Raw genomic sequence first — 18,731 nt, 5'->3', positions numbered from 1 at the left:
TTTTAATTACTACCACCTTGTAGTACAATTTAAAGTTGGGGAGGTGATGCCTCCCACCTCCCCATCCCCCACGAATTGCTCTAGTTGTTTATGGGGGTGAAATCTTTTACATGAATTTCAAAATTGCCTTATCTCTTTCCTTAAAAATTGTCATGGATATCCTTATAGAACCTGTATAATGCTTCGGGAATTATAGCCACTTGCAGAGTGCTAATCTTCCTGATCCATGAGGGAGTGGTCTCCATTTCTGTGGGACGTCTTGCGAGGCATATTTGGGGGCCAGCTAGGGGTAAGGATCTGGTCCCCAAGACTTGACCTGAATGGGACAAGTGGTAGGTGGCCCTCCCAGAAGCTCCGCTTTTGACTTCCCAGGAATGGTCTCCCTTCCCTCTGGTAAATATGATCTCAGTACAACAATGCCAGGGGATGGTTGAGCAAATGGGGTTCTAGTTAAAAGAAATCAACATCCTATTGCACCTTGTTCTTACTTTGTGCAGTGTGTTCTTTACTTTGTGCAGGTTCCCCTAAGATGTTTGCTTCTTACCCTAATAATATGTAAGGTTGACTCTGCTTGCAATAAATGGGCTGTCTCTCCAGAGCATTCCCAGATGTGTGTCTTTCTTGTGCCTGTGTACACTCACTCCACCCCTCTGAAGCTGCTTGCCTCCCTCCACAAAGGTATGTCACAACCTGAGTGAGGAGAGCTGTCATGGCTGGCACTCCTGCTTGTCAAGAGTGACACATTTCCTCCTGTCCTCTTGAGTGGTAAGTGCAGGCAGCCTTGTCTTGTGTCTGATCTTAGAGGGACGGCTTTTATCATTTTCCCATTGAGAATAGTGGTTGCTGTGAGTAGATGGCTTTGGCAATACTGAGGAAAGTTCCTTCAACTCTGATTTTTTTTCAATGTAGGAGTGCTGCTATTTATTCAGCCATTGATTAAGCTGATTGAATTGGGCATGAACTCCATGGTAATTTTTTTTTAATCATTGTGAGATACAGTTACAGAGTTTTCGTGTTTAAGATTCAGCTGTACAATGATTGAGCACCCATCCCTCTACCAGTGCACACTTTCCACCACCAGTGTAGCCAGTGTAGCCAGTACACCCCACCCCCAATCCCAGTCCTCACCCTTCCTCTATGGCAGACAATTTCCCCAATACTCTTTCTGTACTTTTGGGCATTATGTTTTGCTCGAATTTTCCCATCACCATTCAAGCCTGCCTGCCAAAGGCAGATACTAGATCATTCATTGTCTTTTGCTCATTTTGAATATCATGGGTGCCATGGCTGCATGTTTCTGAAATTCTAGATTGTAGATGGTTGGGTTCCAGGACTTTCCTGTAGGTCACAAACTCATTTGGGGATTCAATTGGGCAGCTCTGGAGTCGGGCTGTTGGTGCTCTAAGATGGCTCCTGGAGGCACATTGTGGGTGTGACAGCCAGGCCGATGAGCAGGCAGGGATCCAGGGAGGGACATGAGATTTCATCCCAGAACCCGCATACCTGGACCTTGCTTGTGGCAGCTCTCAGTCACCGGGATTCCATCTGGAGTACACGTTGAGACTGCACCTGCTCCATCTGGGGTGCCCTAGTGAAATTGGCTCAGTTTGGGGCCCACAGAAATCTCCAGCTCTGTGTCAACTCCCATTTTGTTAAGAGTTTTTATCATGAATGAGTGCTGGATCCTATCAAATACTTTCTAAGTGTCTATTGATATGATCACATGGTGTTTTCTTTTATTGATATGCTGTATTATGTTGATTGACTTGTGAATGTTAAACCATCTTTGAATCCCTAGGATGAATCCTACTTAGTTACTGTGTATGATCTTTTTGATGATTTTTTGTTTTCCCAGAATCTTAAAAAATAAAGATGCTATTCAACATTTGGATTGCTACCAGCCTGGTAAGTAGGAAATTGTCTTCCCGTGTACATTGAATGTTAAATACATCAATTAAAAAGTGTGTTCAGAGATAGAGAGAGAGAGAGAGAGAGAGAGAGAGAGAGAGAGAGAGAGAGAGAGAGAGAGAGAGAGAGAGAGAGAATACAGGGGTCAAGGCATATGCACTGCATGTGGCTGATCACAGTTTGATTTCTAGCATCCCAAGTTCCCCAGATTATCTCCAGTCCATCAGTGGAGGTGTGTCCATACACTAGGATAGCCTGGGTAATATTTCTCAATGCAGGGCTGGGGCCACGTGTCTTCTAGCCCCCATCACATTGAACCTGAGAAACTGGCTGACTGAGAATTGCCAGAAGGAGTCCTGGGGCCTCCTGAGCACCATTTTGGAGGTCCTGACCAACCCCCCAAACCCAAATAATTGTTCAGTTACCTTTTTATTGTTAAAGAATTCACTAATAATTCTCTGTCTTTAAATTACCCACATATATAGGTGGTCCATTTTTCTATTGGGTTGTCAATAATTTTCTTCTGTAATTTTTTTCAGGAGTTCTTTATATATGGGAAGACACGTGATTCTCAGTAACACTTTTTTTTAAGCTGCCAAACAATTTTTATAGTTGGTTTAAAACCAAAGCAAACATTGTTTTGGTTTTACATTTTTCTTTTGACTATAGCTTTTCAGATCTGCAAAATTTATCTGTCTTAATTTTCATGTTATTAAACATATCGGTATCAGAATGTCTGCTCTAAAGTTACAATTAATTTCTCCCATATTTAAGTTTAAAATTCTAATCCTTAAAAAAAAAAGAGAGAGAACCTCTGATTTATTTAGAACTTACCTTTGTATCACTGAATAGATGAAATGTATGTGTGTGTGTTTAGGGTGAGGAGCACCAGTGACTGACCATTTTTTCTGAGAATCGTAATTTTGAAGAGAACCACCAGGAGTTCTTAAAAAAAAAAAAATCCGGTTTAAATAAATCTAAGCCCTGTCCATAACACCCAGATCTGTTTCCAATGCAATTTTACAATTTTCTCATTGGTATGTGACGTGCTTTGACACTCATTCATTCTTACAAAGTAAGGAACACTCTCCTGTTTACAGATAGGAAACTCATAATTTTGTGTACTTGTGCCAAAGAATATGGGGATTTGGAAAGATCTCAGATATATTTGGTACAAATGTAAATAATTTATTGCTCTTAAAAGTACCACATCCTACTGTAGAATTATTACATTTAAATAACTTTATTTCATTTTTCATTGATAAAGCAGCCTTGAAAAAAACAAAATTTCATGCAACTTCAATGTTATGCAAATACATTTCATAATTCAGATATCAATTAGAAAGTAAATAGTTAACTATTAAATAAAAATGACACTTTAAACAAGTTTTAATTGTATAAAAAATAAAAGCTCAAGACCTTTTCATTCTATCTGCTGACTGATATTAATTTTCTCCATTACTTACTACTGGGATAACTCTTACAGATATGTATATACATAAGTATGTGTGGCAACTTTTTTTATAAGACATTTAATTTAAAATTATCAATTCTATGTGAAGAAACACTTTAAGAATAAAATATTTTGTGACAGACACCTTAGTATAAATTGTTCAAGAAAAAGCAACATAGAATTGGTATATAAATGACGTAAACTTAATTGAACTACTATGATACAATTGCAAAAGGAGGGGAATCTTCAATCTTATCTCTAATATTCATTTAGGTTTAAAATAATTTTAAATGCTATAGTTTTACTATAGTTTTATGATGTGTCTCCAAAGCACATCATTTTTCATAATTATGCAGATATAAATTTTAACTGATTAAATTACCAGAAAAGAGTGCTTTAATTTGAACAGGTATGATATACTTTGTAAATAATAATAATAATAATCTGTTAAGAGAAACATAAAATTCTGCAAAATAAACTTCCAATTGCTGAGAAAGTGCCGGGTTTATGACACATTGGAACTACATACATAAAAAAATTTCTGATTTCTGCAGCTTAATGAACTTAAAATAATTTGATCCTCTAAACTAGACTAATAAATAAATCTATTTTATCATGAATAGAGTATGTATTTTGTACTAGATGCTAAATTTTCATATCTAAGTGGTTATTTTGATAACAATACTTGAATTGTTATTAAACAGTATAAATTTTTCCAGTTCCTAAATAATGATATCGGTTTACTCCATTTGACACGCCATAGACTTCTTAAGATAGAAGAGCTTAATTCCACTGACAAGTACAGTCTACAGGCTCCTGGAGAGTGTGCATGATTTCAGTGCCATTTCCTGAGCAATACAGTGGTACAGTCAAATTTCTCACTCCATTTTCACGGCAGCACTTGCAGAATCTTAAGTGACTCTCAATATTGATGTTATATATAGTAGCTGATGGGCACTTTCCATCACATGATGCAACATTTACCTAAAAGGGAAGACAGTGAGGGAAGCAATGTCCAAAAACTGTTTCAACACTGGTCTGATTCACAAAGAAGTCAAATGAAAGCAAGGCTTCTTACTCATCACTTCTACTTTCAAACATTTGTATACTAGAAGACTGCAAAAGCTATTCTAATTTGGGGCATTACAAGACAAATAAATCAAAGGGATATTCCATGGCAACACCACAGACTGCAATGCTGACACAACTTAAAGTCTGAAATGTACATCAAAAACTAGAATAGCATATGAAATATATAAATTACAATGGAACACTGTAGTACTGTCCTCCTGTTGTTCATAAATTTGTTTGATTGGGCACCAGTAATGTCTCCATTGTGAGACTTGTTACTGGTTTTGGCATATCGAATACGTCGTACCAAATTCTGATTTGTTACATTAAGAATCAAATTACAATGTAATGAATCTATTGTCAAGAAATTATAGAATGTGATAGTTTATATTTTAAAAAGCATAGTTAGAACCATTTTTGATGAGCAAAATTTCATAGTTAAGACAATATGTAGTCAAATATATTTAGGTTAATTTTAACCTCTCTGGCTTAGCAATTATCATTCAGCATTTGTTGATCAAGAATAGTTTAACCTTTTCCCAACAGAATATTTAATATTAAAATGTAGGATAATCTCAAAGTTAAATATCTAAGTGTTGGCATTTTTTTGGATGACAAAATAATTAAAGTTATGATATATTTGATTCCAGAAAGACATTCCATCTATGTAACCAATGATGTTTTTCTACTTACAGAAGTTTGGCTTGTGCAGTCTTGCTTTCTTATGATCGACTTAATGATCACTTTCTGGCATATCCTTTCTTCTCGTTTACCTAACAAAATAGACAACTGTTAACTTACAATGTTGGAAAGATGTTAACTTTTATTCATGTCAAACTGTTTTTTAATTCAGTCACTGTCACTGTCATCCCGTTTCTCACTGATTTGCTTGAGTGGGCACCAGTAACGTCTCCATTGTGAGATGTGTTGTTATTGTCTTTGGCTTATCGAATACGCCACAGGTAGCTTGCCAGGCTCTGCTGTGTGGGTGAGATACTCTCGGTAGCTTGCTGAGCTCTCCAAGAGGGGCAGAGGAATCGAAACTGGGTCGGCTACATGCAAGGCAAACACCCTACAGCTGTGCTATAGCTCCAGCCCTTTTAATTAAGTAACACATTGAAGTATTTAATTTGAAAATTGACACATTTGTATAAAATGGATTCCAGTATTAGGAGATCTTTGGCATTTGCTCTGTAGTAGGCAGTCTATAATGCAAATACCAAGCTGAGAACTGGGGGATGAGGAGACTAGGGGAGAGTCCATGAGATAATGGTGGAGGGCTCTTGAGACACTGTGGGAGGGCTGGCATAGTAGATTTGTGATTATCAAACAATAAAGCTTTAATCGTATTGCAAACTATAATACCTCAAGAAAAAATTAATACATTTATCTTTACATATTTTGGATTTAATATTTATTAAGCTCATATATCAAAAATGTTCCACAATGGTAATAAAGCTAGATAACACTAATCTGTGCATAGTACATATTCATTCAAATTCTAAAAGGGAAATAAAATTTTATTAAACTACTATATCACTGTATCATTGTCATCCCGTTGTCCATCGATTTGCTTTAGTGGGCACCAATAACATCTCCATTAGTCCCTGTTACGTGCTAGTGTAGTCCAATGGTGCATTGGGGCCTCTTTCAGGGTCAGGGGAATGAGGACATCATTGTTACTGTTTTTGGCATATCGAGTCTGCCACGGGTAGCTTGCCAGGCCTGCTGTACAGGTGGGACACTCTCTGTAGTTTGCTGGGCTCTCCAAGAGGGATGGAGGCTTTTGGGGAGGCCTCTAATCGCCTTTACAGGTGTTCCCAGTCAGGCATATTTATGCCTGGATATATATATTCATATATATATATCCCTCTATGATTTGTTGTCTACTGTCTGAACCCCATCAAATATGAACCTCATGAACCTTCTAATCTATGCTGCCTGCTCCTTTCCCTGCCCTTCCAGGTCACCCTCTGGCCCAAGGCTAGAGTTGCCCAAGACTGTTTTGTTCCCAGTGTTGATTCCTTCTGGGGTACCTTGATTAGCTCTACCTCCTGTCACTTTAGGATAGTCAAGAAAGAGATTATTTTTAGCAAGACCACAGTAGTACTATACCCTCTTTCTACTGTCTTCCTACACTCACCCCAACGTATAGGGCTCTACTTTATTGTTGCCTGCACTTTGGACACTCTTCACCCTTCTGACTGGTTTCTGAACACTTCACACTCCATTAAAATACCACTGTATCACAGAAACACTCTCTTACCTAGATTTTACCAATATAAACACCCTCACTGTTTTTCACTTTTTTTGGGGGGGGGCACATCCGATGGCATTTGGGCGTTGCTCTTAACTCTGTACTCAGGAATTACTTCTAGAGGTGCTTGGGGGGCCATAATGGGTGCTGGGGTTCAAAGCTGGGTCAACCACATGCAAGACCAGTGCCCTACCTGCTGTACTATTGCTCCAGCCCCTAAATACCCTGTTCTTCATCCTTTTCATTCTAAACTATTTTTCTCTACACCTGTCAACACTATCTGAAAAAATAGTATAGTTTTATGTGTTTGCTATTTTCTCCTTCTTGATAATATGCACTATATATGCATATGACAATTTTCAATTATTATCATAGTTCCAGTAACTAAACAGTGGTAGCTGCCAGGCACACAATAAGCAATGTTTGACAGATTAATTCATTCAAACAATCAAACAGATGGTGCAGATATATACTGCTTAGATAAAAGATTTTGCGTTAAAGCATTTCCCATTTATTCCTCAGAGACTTTATCACAAGATATTCTGTTCTCAATACACGTGTGAGAGGGGCTAATACCCAGGATCTCCCTGATAGAGTCTGCTCCACCCCAAACAAGGACAGCAGCAAGGGTGCTTTGATGCCAAAGCAGAATTTCCTTCACAGAATCTTGTACTACACAAATTTTTGCATTTTAATTTAAAGAAACTAAAAGTTATTTGACCCAGCAATACCTCTTCTGGAAATATATCCTGGAGAGGCTAAAAGGTAGAGTCGAAATGACATCTGTACTTGTATGTTCATTGCAGCACTGTTTACAATAGCCAGAATCTGGAAAAAAACCTGAGTGCCCGAGAATAGATGACTGGTCAAAAAAAAGAGAGAAACTTTGGTACATCTACACAATGGAATACTTTGCAGCAGTTAGAAAAGATGAAATCATGAAATCTGCATACAAGTGGATCAACATGGGAAGTATTACGCTAAGTGAAATGAGTCAGAAAGAGCGGGACAGACATAGAAAGATTTCACTCGTCTGTGGAATATAAAGCAACAGAACAGGAGACTCACACCCAAGAATACTTGAGGTAAGTACCAGGAGGTTTGTTCCATGGCTGGGAAACCAGCCGCACATGCAGGGGGAGTGGGCAGCCCAAATAGAGAAGGGGACACCAAGTAAAGGGGGTGTGGAGGATCCACTCGGATGAGAGATGCAGGCTGAAAGTAGACTCTAGACACGATGGCCACTCAATACCTCTATTGGAAACCACAACACCCAAAAGGAGAGAGAGCAAAAGGGAATGCCCTGCCACAGAGGCAGGGTGGGGTGGAGGGGACGTGGTGGGGTGGTGGGAGGGATGCTAGGACCATTGGTGGTGGAAAATGGGCACTGGTGGAGGGATGGGTACTCGATCATTGTACAACTGAAACGAAGGCATGAAAGTTTGTGTTTCACTAATAAAAAAATTTAAAAAAAGAAAAACAAATCTGAGAGTCATAATTTTCCAGTTTCACAAAGCTTGACAGACTTCAAAGATCTTGTGGTCAGACATTTGAGAGGCCTAAATCTGACTGACTGCAGTAATAAAACTTTCCTGACTCTTATTTTCTCATCAACTGGGGAGACCACAGCTAGCTACTTAAACTGCTGGAAATATTACTTACAGTTTTATGTGTGAAGAGTTTTTATGGAGTTTCTCAGTGTGTCAGACACTAAAAGGGGGTATCCCTCACAGGTAGCTTCCTGTGTCAGCCCTCACTTAGGGTGCTCATTTCTATGGGCTAACAGAATCAAAGGTCTTAGTATTTCAATTGGATTCTGATTCTAATTTCCTACTAACTGAAGGAGTTTACACTATGAAGAAAGGGAAGTGAAATAAGTGAGACCATTAAAATTGAAAAGGGTTTTGTATCCTGGAGCCTACATTTAACTTCCTTAGATCTGTGTACACAAAGTATTTGACAGGGATTAAATGCCATTTGATTCAGAGACTAGAAAATGAAAATAACTTAGTCACTTGAGAGGGAAAATTTCAAGAGTGTGTTTAATAGTCCAAGTAAGTTTTTAAAAAAGATGAATGAAATTATACTATCCACAAAAGTCTCCACTATGTAACTGTTACGGATTGAACTTATCTTCCAACTCGTCCAAGATACTTTGGTATGTGAATTTATTCAGGATCCTTGAGGTAATCTAGTGAAAATGAGATAATTAGAGTGGGCCCTCATTCAATATGATACATGTCCTTTAAAATGGGGTGGTGGTCTGAATTTGGACATAGACTCTTAAGCAAGAAAGCTATCCTGTAATTCCGAAGACAGCATCTGCAGACCAAGGGGAGCACTTGGAACAGGTCTTTCCCTCACAGCTCTCAGGAGGAGTCAGGTCTGCCAACATCATTTAAAATACATATATTTCTAGTGTTGAGTCATCAGTGTTTGGCTCTTTGCCATAACAGTCCAAGAAAACTAACAACAAATGAGATGTCAGACCATCTTAGGTTGAGCTTTTTAGGGATTTACTGTAGGTATGGATGTGTTTTGGATTTGACTTCTCATTCATATGTGAGTAAGACCACTCTAGCCCTGCCACTGTTCACCAGAGTGCAGAAATCAGCCTCTGGCTGCTTCTTTATGTATTCCGGTATAGTTCCAGAATATTCTGAGTGATTATATAAAAAGCTGGCTACACATTAAGGCCTGGAATGGTTTCCCATATTTTATAAAAGGTAGCATTTGTATGAACTATTTAGCCTCTCTAAGTTGAAAATCAGCCTGTATGAGAACCTATTTCACTGGAACTTTTTAGTCTGTATATTTCACTGGAACGCTTTAGTGTGTATAATAAGACGTATAAGATCTAAGGCAGTCCCTCATTTATAACTTGTTATGGTCAGTAGTATTCATATGTCAATATTTTACTATATTAATAGTCTAATAAATAACTAGCTATAAATAGACAAAACTATTATTATATACTTATGGAATTTAGTTCTTCTCTTATGGATTTCAGAAATCTTGAGTGGTGTGATCATTGATATCTAAGAATCAAAGAATCAAACTAGGTACCACAGTATTATTAACCTGAACTTTGGTATACACTATTTCTAGAAGACATTTTTTAATGTTAAGATTACTGTACATGTCACTCATCTTATAATACTATTCTTATCTTGATATAAACTCACAAACACTTAAAAATTAGAAGATTCCAAGCATTGAATTATTTTTATTAAGTAGATAAATTATTTTTTGGAAGTGGCCCTCAGACCCCTTGAGCATGGCTTGTGAAGTTCCACAAAATTAATTTACTTTCAAATTAATTTAATTAAATAAAAATATAAACTGGTTGCATGAATATGCTTCAATATGCTTTAATACTTAAAATAATTGGGCTGGATCGATAGCACAGCAGGTAAGATGTTTGCCTTGTATGTGGCCAACCCAGGTTCGATTCCTCCATCCCTCTCGGAGAAACCAGCAAGCTACTGAGAGTATCCCACCTGCACGACAGAGCCTGGCAAGCTACCTGTGGCATATTTGATATGCCAAAAACAGTAACAAGTCTCACAATGGAGACATTACTGGTGCCCAGTTGAGCAAATTAATAAGCAACGGGATGACAGTGATACGGTGACAGTGATACAGTGATACTTATAATAATTAAATATCATTATGAAATAAATATTTTAATTCAAATTAAATGACATTATACACACATACTTTTGTTATCAATATAGTTATTTAGGGAGTTATAGGAATAATAGCTTATATTGTGGAATCCGTAGCAATAATCATAGGAATCACAGGCTTGTTCAAATAAGTTTGGCAAAATACTATACCCTATCTATTTTTAATAAAACTCCAATACCATACTTAACGTTTTGTAGCTTAAAGATCATTGAGGTGTGTATTACCATACAACACTTTTAAATTTGAAACCTACTTAAATAGAAGGAATATCATTGGGAAATTACAACAGAAAAATGTTCTTAATATTTAAATTAAAATTTATTTAAGTTAAAAGTACACAGGGGGCAGAGAGCTAGAACAGGTGTGATGTCACAAGGCCTGCATGCAGGTGACCCTGCTTGGATCTCTAGGATCACATGGTCACTCAGTTCTCACTAAGTACAGTCCTTGAGGCACTCAAGCACTGCTGGGTTGGCCTGGGCAATCCTTGGCACTGTGTGGCCTGAGCAGCACTGCATCTTTGGCCCTTGTATCGAACTTCAAGTCTGGTTTTCCAGAATCCCTGAGAGGGTCCCCAGGCCTCCTGAGAAGCTCCTGAGAGGCTTCCCAAAACATTTTACTCCTATCCCAAAAGAAAATATTATATTACAAATAGTCAACTACAAAACACAAAAATATTTACATAATAAACATTTTAAAAATATGTTTCCATCTTTGTATCAGAAGAACAGAAGTTTAGAGAAAATTATAATCAGCAATCAATTGATCAACTTTGAGAATGAAATATGCCCCTACTTACAGATCTTGCAGCAACCTTCATTATAAAGTTTTACAATTCCTTCATTCTAGGAAGAGAGAAGGAAAAAAAAATCAAATGATTCACATTGTTTATTCATTTTGTGTTAGACTAGAAATGTAAAAAATAGTTTTTATATTTCTGTTCATAATACTTAGCCTTTATAGAAAAGTGTAATTTAACTATTGCTAATAATAAATTTCTCTGTATTTAAAATTAGGAACAGCTATCTTAAATGTTAAATGCTGCTATTTCTTCATGGTAAAAAGAGTTAAAAAATTAACTCACATAAAAAAACATATTTCCTGGACTACAAATGTACTTTTCCCAAGCAAAGTGTTAGTACATATTCTACATAGAGAATATTATACTATTGAAACTCATAAAATATTATAAACTAGTCCCTGAGAGTAGATTCAGCTCACAAATGTAACTGAATGTTTAAATGAGATATCTTTTTATTTAAATATTTTTTAAAAATGAGACTTTAGGATGACCGTTTTTTGTTTTGTTTTATTTCTTTTGTTTTACAGCCACACCAGGCAAAGGCTTACTTCTGGCTCTGCATTCAAGAATCACTTTGAAAGTGCTCAGGGGACCATACAGGATGTCAGGGATCAAACCTGGGAAGGCCGTGTGTAAGGCAAACGCCCTACCCACTGTACTATTGCTCTTGGCTCAGGATAGCTTTTTGTTATAGGCTAAATTAAAGAACTTTTATTGATTATACGTTAGAATTATTGCATTGTTTTTCATATATCTTAGCTACTTGCTAATTGCAAATTGAATTAAAGGGCTTAATTGTACAGTAGGAGAATTTTACTTCCAATAATGTAATAAATGCAGATGTTCATCTGTGATAATCACTGTACCACTGTCACTGTCATTTCATTGTTCATTTATTTGCTTGAGCGGGCTCCACTAACGTCTCCATTGTGAGACTTGTTACTGTTTTTGGCATATTGAATATGCCATGGGTAGCTTGGCAGGCTATAAATATCTAAAATTATACAATGTAAAATGTAATGTAAATTCAGTTAAACTTGTCAAAAGTATAGTTTTCACAAAAGTCTGGGGAGATAACCTGAGTGGAGAGCAGATGCCTAGCAGGTTAGAGGTCCAGAGGTCCCTTCCTGGCTCTGAATAGCCACCCTTTACCCAGCACTGCTGGGTACAGCCCTGTAGTCTCCTGATAACAAATTATGGTCCTTATAAAATAATTTAAAAAATAAATGATATAAAATAAGTCTGTGAAATAAAATCACTGTCATCCCGTTGCTCATCGATTTGTTCGAGCGGGCACCAGTAATGTCTCTCACTGAGAGACTTATTGTTACTGTTTTTGGCATATCCAATAGGCACGGGTAGCTTGCCAGGCTCTGCCTCGCAAGGTCGATACTCTCGGTAGCTTGCCGACTCTCTGAGAGGGGCGGAGGAGAAGAACTCGGGTCCGCTGCATAAAAGGCTAAAGCCCAACTGCTGTGCTAAAATGATGCTTAATATTCTAGAGTTGAAATTCTGCACTATTGCATATGTTGTTATGACATACTTCACGGTCATAACAGCAAAAAACAGTGAGACTGTGCTGGTTTTCTACATTTAAGTAAAAATATTGATACCAAAAACACACTAGATGTCATTTTATTTTTTTTTTTTTTATTTTTTATTTTTTTTTTTTTTTTGCTTTTTGGGTCACACCTGGCGATGCACAGGGGTTACTCCTGGCTATGCACTCAGGAATCACCCCTGGCCGTGCTCAGGGGACCATATGGGATGCTGGGATTTGAACCCGGGTCGGCCGCGTGCAAGGCAAACGCCCTACCCGCTGTGCTATCTCTCCAGCCCCATAGATGTCATTTTAATAGGGTTTATTATTTCCTAGATTATTTAAAGATGCAGTGAATTTTTTTTAAATACTGCATCACTTTGGGGACTGAAGATGTAATTCACTGATAGATCCATTTACTTTGTATTTGAGTCATATAAAAAGAACCATAAAAGAACAAAACCAAAATAGTGTATTCTCAAAATAAAAAAGTTCAAGAGCTATTGTCACAATGACCTCTTTTCTGGGAGAATAGGAATTGAGAGAGAAAAACAAAATATCAGTGCTGTTATGAAGAGATCTGAGTTCTATCAAGGCCTGTGCTAGAAGTGAAGATTTCAATTAAGCCAGTTTATGTTAAAAAGTGATTAACTTCATAAATCTGTTTTAGAAGGAGAAAATAGTCAAATTACAATGAAGTCACTTATGTTTTCATATGAGATAGGCTAAGTCTTATTGATATTTCAATAATCTTCTATCCACGCATAAAATGTCCAGGTATTGAAAATTTCTGCTCATGGAAAGAAAATTATTTGGAATACCATATAAAGGGGTTTTATGTATACATACAATGAATGATCTTAGAAAACAAATTAGAATTATACTTATGAGATATAATCTGAAAATATATCGGATCTGATAAAGTACAAACCATTTTACATTCAGTCTCATTGAAAGGGGGGCAGACCATACTGTAGTTCAGGATCATTGTCCCTTCATCAGTCTTAACACACTCATATGTGGTGCAGTTATAGTGCCACATACTCCCCTCCTGAAAATAAAAGAGAAAATTACATTTTGTTTATTACAGTTTCTATATTTCTTATCTATGATGTATACAATTTTATATACAATTGTATCAAAAGTCAAGTTTCAGGGCTCCAGCCCCGCTCTGTATTTTTGTTTGGATCGCACCCAAAAATAAAAAAAAAATTTATATTTTGGGGGTCACACTTAGCGATGCTCAAGGCTTACTCCTGGATCTTCACTCAGAAACAAGTCTTGGTGGTACTCAGGGACCATATGAGATGCTAGGGATCCAACTCAGGCCAGGCACATGCCAGGCAAGAGTCTTACCTACTATACTATCTCTTCAGTCCCTTTGTTTTTATTTTATTCCCCATATTTTAAAATATTCATCTAACTCTGATTTTATTTTATTTTACTATTATTATATTTTTTGCTTTTTGGGTCACACCCGGTGATGCACAGGGGTTACTCCTGGCTCATGCACTCAGGAATCACTCCTGGCGGTGCTCAGGGGACCATACGGGATGCTGGGAATCGATCCTGGGTCGGCCGCATGCAAGGCAAACGCCCTACCCGCTGTGCTATCACTCTAGCCCCCTAACTCTGATTTTAAAATTCCTTTTGGACTGGTAAAAAATGATGACTTTTTTTTTCTCTAAGTTTTATGAATAGCTTCAGATCATCTACGAAATTCTATTGGGAAAGATTTTTAAACCCAAAAAAATATGACAATATAAGAGACCAAAAAATAAATGATATATAATTTATCTAAAATGAAAATTTATCATCCAAATTAACTTTATAGACAACTACTATTTATTTATGAAAAATCCAGGGTCATACTACAGTGGGCAAGGAGGTGTTTGATCCCCTGTCCCACATATGGTCCTTTGATCAGCAGCACTGAGAATGATCCTGAGCACAGAGTAGTCAGTTGTCTGCCTTGATCAGTAGCACTGAGAACGATCCTGAACACAGAGTCAGTTGTCTGCCTTGAGTACTGCTGGATGTGACCCAAAATCAAGAAAAAAAAAAGAGGTGAGTTCCTGATTTCAACTTGTATTTACCTATACTGAATGACATTATATATTTCTAAAATATTCCATAATTAATACTATATTTGTCAAAATGAATATTAATTATACACACCATTGGTTTCTGGATTATAGTGAAAATTTGCTCAGAATACTAAAATTATCATAGTTTTTCTCCAGTATCTAATTTCTCATCTCTCATTGACACGTCTCCATTATTTTATGATACCTTTGGGCTGGAGCAGATAGGGTGTTTGCCTTGCACGCGGCCAATCCAGGTTCGATTCCTCTGTCCCTCTTGGAAAACCTGGCAAGCTACCGAGAGTATCCCGCCTGCACAGCAGAGCCTAGCAAGCTACCCGTGGCGTATTCGATATGCCAAAAACAGTAAGAAGTCTCACAATGGAGACGTTACTAGTGCCCGCTCGAGCAAATCGATGAACAGCAGGGCAACAGTGCTAGAGTGTTAGCTTCTCAAGAATCCCTCTTTACAAATATATGTGTCTGATATACTAATAGTAGCACTGTTCTTTGACAAAATGAATTATTCAATACTTTTAAATGCAAAAACTATAGTGATATCTTATGTTATAAATGTACTATACATAGGTGTATTAATTGTGTGGAGAGCTGTGTGTGTGTGGTACTTTCTGAATTTCATATTTGACTTAATGTCTTGATAAAATAGCACATAGAGTTCTTCAAGGAACACAGCTGAGTCAATAAGAAATTTTTACCTCATGAATAACTGATGTTCCATTTTCCATTTGAAATTTGCAGGATACATTCTTGCAAGTACCACAGCAATCATAATCACTAGGAGATGGAGTATAAACCTGATGCTATAAGCAAAATGCATGAAATTAGTCACACAGCAGGTTTGACATAAACAATTGCTTTCCAGAACATCTGATTCATTTGTAAAGCAGGATTTGAAGCATTTCTAATAATTATAGGCTTTATATAAGTATATTAGAAATGAGGATGTTAATCTCTACACCAATACACTAAGATCTATGGTACTAGTGTGGCCAGTTCAGCAAAAGAAAAGTGTAGATAATGTGACTTTTAAAACTCAAAGTTATGAGAAGTAAAAAATCTGCATCAATATCACTATATTATACATTAGCAGGTTATTGAAGTGTTAGTCAAGTGTATATTTTTAATTTGTAAAAGATTCACTAGTCAGCTAACTTTCACTAGAATGATTTTAAAGGAATACTTACAATGTCACAATCTTTGGAACAATTCACCATTGTAAAATTCAGAGTGTGGAAGCCCGTGTGGTTATCTTTTTCTTCCAAACACTCTACTGTATAACAAAAGTCCCCTTCCAAATATTTTATCATAGACTGTCCAGGATTCAGTACTGATACCTCTTGAAATACACACACATCATCCTTTTCTAGGAAAAGAAAAATAGTCAACATGAAATTACTATAATTTTTATTAATCAATTAAATTTTTAACTTTCTTTTCATTGCACAGCCCCATTTTTCAAAACTAATACAGATATTCATCTCTGCATATTGCTAATAACTCAAGACTACATCATGATAAATGTAAAATACTTGTTCTTAACATACAAAAAGAAACTATTTTGTAATCTCAACTAAGGTTCAATCTCCTTCTAAAATCTATGTTTTATCACCGTTCCCAAAATTTTCAGTCTAAGATGCTTAAGCTATTGCTGCCATCTCTTCTGAAAATTTAACAGGATGATTTTTGAGAGATTATCTAAAGACAAAATCTAACACAATAGTATGAGGATTCTTCCTGATAGCATCATGTCACAGTTTATAATAATTTTAAATTATTATTTTGAGAGGGGCTGGAGCGATAGCACCGCGGTAGGGCGTTCGCCTTTCACGTGGTCGACCCATGTTCGATTCCTCCTCCCTTCTCGGAGAACCTGGCAAGCTACTGAGAATATCTCGCCCGCATGGCAGAGCCTGGCAAGCTACCCATGGCACAGTGGATATGCCAAAAACAGTAACAATAAGTCTCACAATGAGAGACATTACTGGTTCCCGCTTGAACAAATCGATGAGCAACGGGATGACGGTGACAGTGATAGTGATTTTGAGAGCTAATCTCAGGATTTGTGATGGGGGTAGCTGATTTAATATGCTATTGTATCATTAATGGTGCTGTAATATTAATAGTAGGGTAGTGATGATTATTACATCAATTTCAAAACTCTTAAAGCCACAACAGCCTTTGAACTTCAGGTTTTTTCTTACAAAAAACACAAATATTTAAACTTGATAAGCAAAAAATTTTATATTTAGTCAACTCTAATTCTTTTTTTTTTTATAATTTATTTATTTTTAATTAGAGAATCACCGTGAGGGTACAGTTACAGATTTATACACTTTTGTGCTTATACTTCCCTCATACAAAGTTTGGGAACCCATCCCTTCACCAGTGCCCATTCTCCACCACCCGTAAACCCGGCGTCCCTCCCACCCTCCCCACTCCCATCTCCCCCCCACCCCACCCTGCCACTGTGGCAGGGCATTCCCTTCTGTTCTCTCTCTCTAATTAGCTGTTGTGGTTTGCAATAAAGGTTCAACTCTAATTCTTAATATGAAGATTATAAAAGTCAGCATTATGATTTCCAATGTTAACATCAATAATAATAGTGAGTAAAAACTCTTTTATAGATAATTCTAAACATCAGTGAACAAAATAATATTTCCCTCTTAAGTATATTTCATAATCTCATCCCCGTAATTCTATTTGAGGAAGATCTTAAAATATAATTTAAATTTATTCTTTGTTTTGGATTTCCTATAGCTTTAAACATTTCCTGGATACACTTAATCCTATATTTTACTAAATTTGTATATATTTTTGGCACTTTTATTTACATTTTCCCCAATAAAATTTTTAATAAATAAGAAAATTAAATACACAGAGAAAAAAATTAATATAGCTATATTTAAAAGAAAGCCAGCATTATTTTAATTTTGTTGAAATATATAAAAAATAGCTATTTTGTTCTATTTCAAATTTCTCAGGGAATTTTAATGAACTAAAGACAAATACATATTTTATACTCAAAAACTGTCAAATGGGCTAAAATATTTAATCAAGCAGTAAATTAATTTTACCTTGTATGTTAGACAACAGTATTTAGTTGGACAATAGTATTTATTATAATTTAAAATTGTAAAAACATAGTTACCACAGAGATACTGTATACATCCGCAGTCACTTTGAAAGTTATGATCTATTGCAATAAATTCTCCCTATTGGAAAGATATTATTATTATTATTATTATTATATAACTTTACATGAAGACTGAAAAAATTCATATGTCTAGTAAGGTTTTTACTACACAGTCAGATATATAGCAGGTATTCATAAATACATTGTCAAAAATAGGATTAGATTAATTCAGTGGTCATTTAATTTATAGCTCATTGGAAAGAACAATAGACAGTGTGGGGGCCAGCGAAATAGTATAGGACATAAGGTGCTTGCCTTCTCTTGGCCAACTCTGGTTCAGTATCTGGCACAATATATGGTCCTCCGGGCACCATCAGACTTGACCCTAAACATTGAGCTAGCAGTAAGCACTGGGCACTGCTGGGTGTGACATACACCCTTTATCCCAAATAATAATAAACAACAATGATTTAATGGGTCACTCAATGCCCCTAAATTTTAATTTCATTTTCTTTTTTTGTTGCTTTTTTTCTTTTGAATAATTTTTTAAATTTATTTTTTATTGAATCACCATGTGGAAAATTAGAAAGCTTTCAGGCTTACGTCTCAGTTACATAATGCTTGGACACCCATCCCTTCACCAGTGCATATATTCCACCACCAAGAACCACGGACATTTTCTATTCAATAAGTGATTGTGGATAAACTGGACTTTAGAGGGCTGGGAGACAGCTCAGTGGGTGGACTCATGAGAGCTCAGTGGCTGTCATGT

The 18,731-nt window shown here is 36.5% G+C and overlaps 1 protein-coding gene across 2 annotated transcripts in view; it reads right to left on the bottom strand.

The window, feature by feature from the left end:
* Positions 1–3,558: 3,558 nt before the first annotated feature.
* OTOGL (otogelin like) overlaps positions 3,559–18,731 on the bottom strand; it is a 162,883-nt gene continuing 147,710 nt past the window's right edge. For both annotated transcript variants that reach the window (XM_004602698.2, XM_055118362.1), the window contains 7 exons: positions 17,975–18,038; positions 16,011–16,189; positions 15,522–15,626; positions 13,653–13,772; positions 11,179–11,224; positions 5,126–5,205; positions 3,559–4,345 (listed from right to left, as the gene is read on the bottom strand). In XM_004602698.2, coding sequence (XP_004602755.2) covers positions 4,145–4,345; positions 5,126–5,205; positions 11,179–11,224; positions 13,653–13,772; positions 15,522–15,626; positions 16,011–16,189; positions 17,975–18,038 — 795 coding nt within the window. In that variant the 3' untranslated portion in view covers positions 3,559–4,144. The remainder of the gene's footprint in view (positions 4,346–5,125; positions 5,206–11,178; positions 11,225–13,652; positions 13,773–15,521; positions 15,627–16,010; positions 16,190–17,974; positions 18,039–18,731) is intronic.

The sequence above is a fragment of the Sorex araneus genome, chromosome 10 (genome assembly GCF_027595985.1).
Source record: "Sorex araneus isolate mSorAra2 chromosome 10, mSorAra2.pri, whole genome shotgun sequence".
NCBI lineage: Eukaryota > Metazoa > Chordata > Mammalia > Eulipotyphla > Soricidae > Sorex > Sorex araneus.
This window is presented reverse-complemented; position numbering and strand designations above follow the sequence as displayed.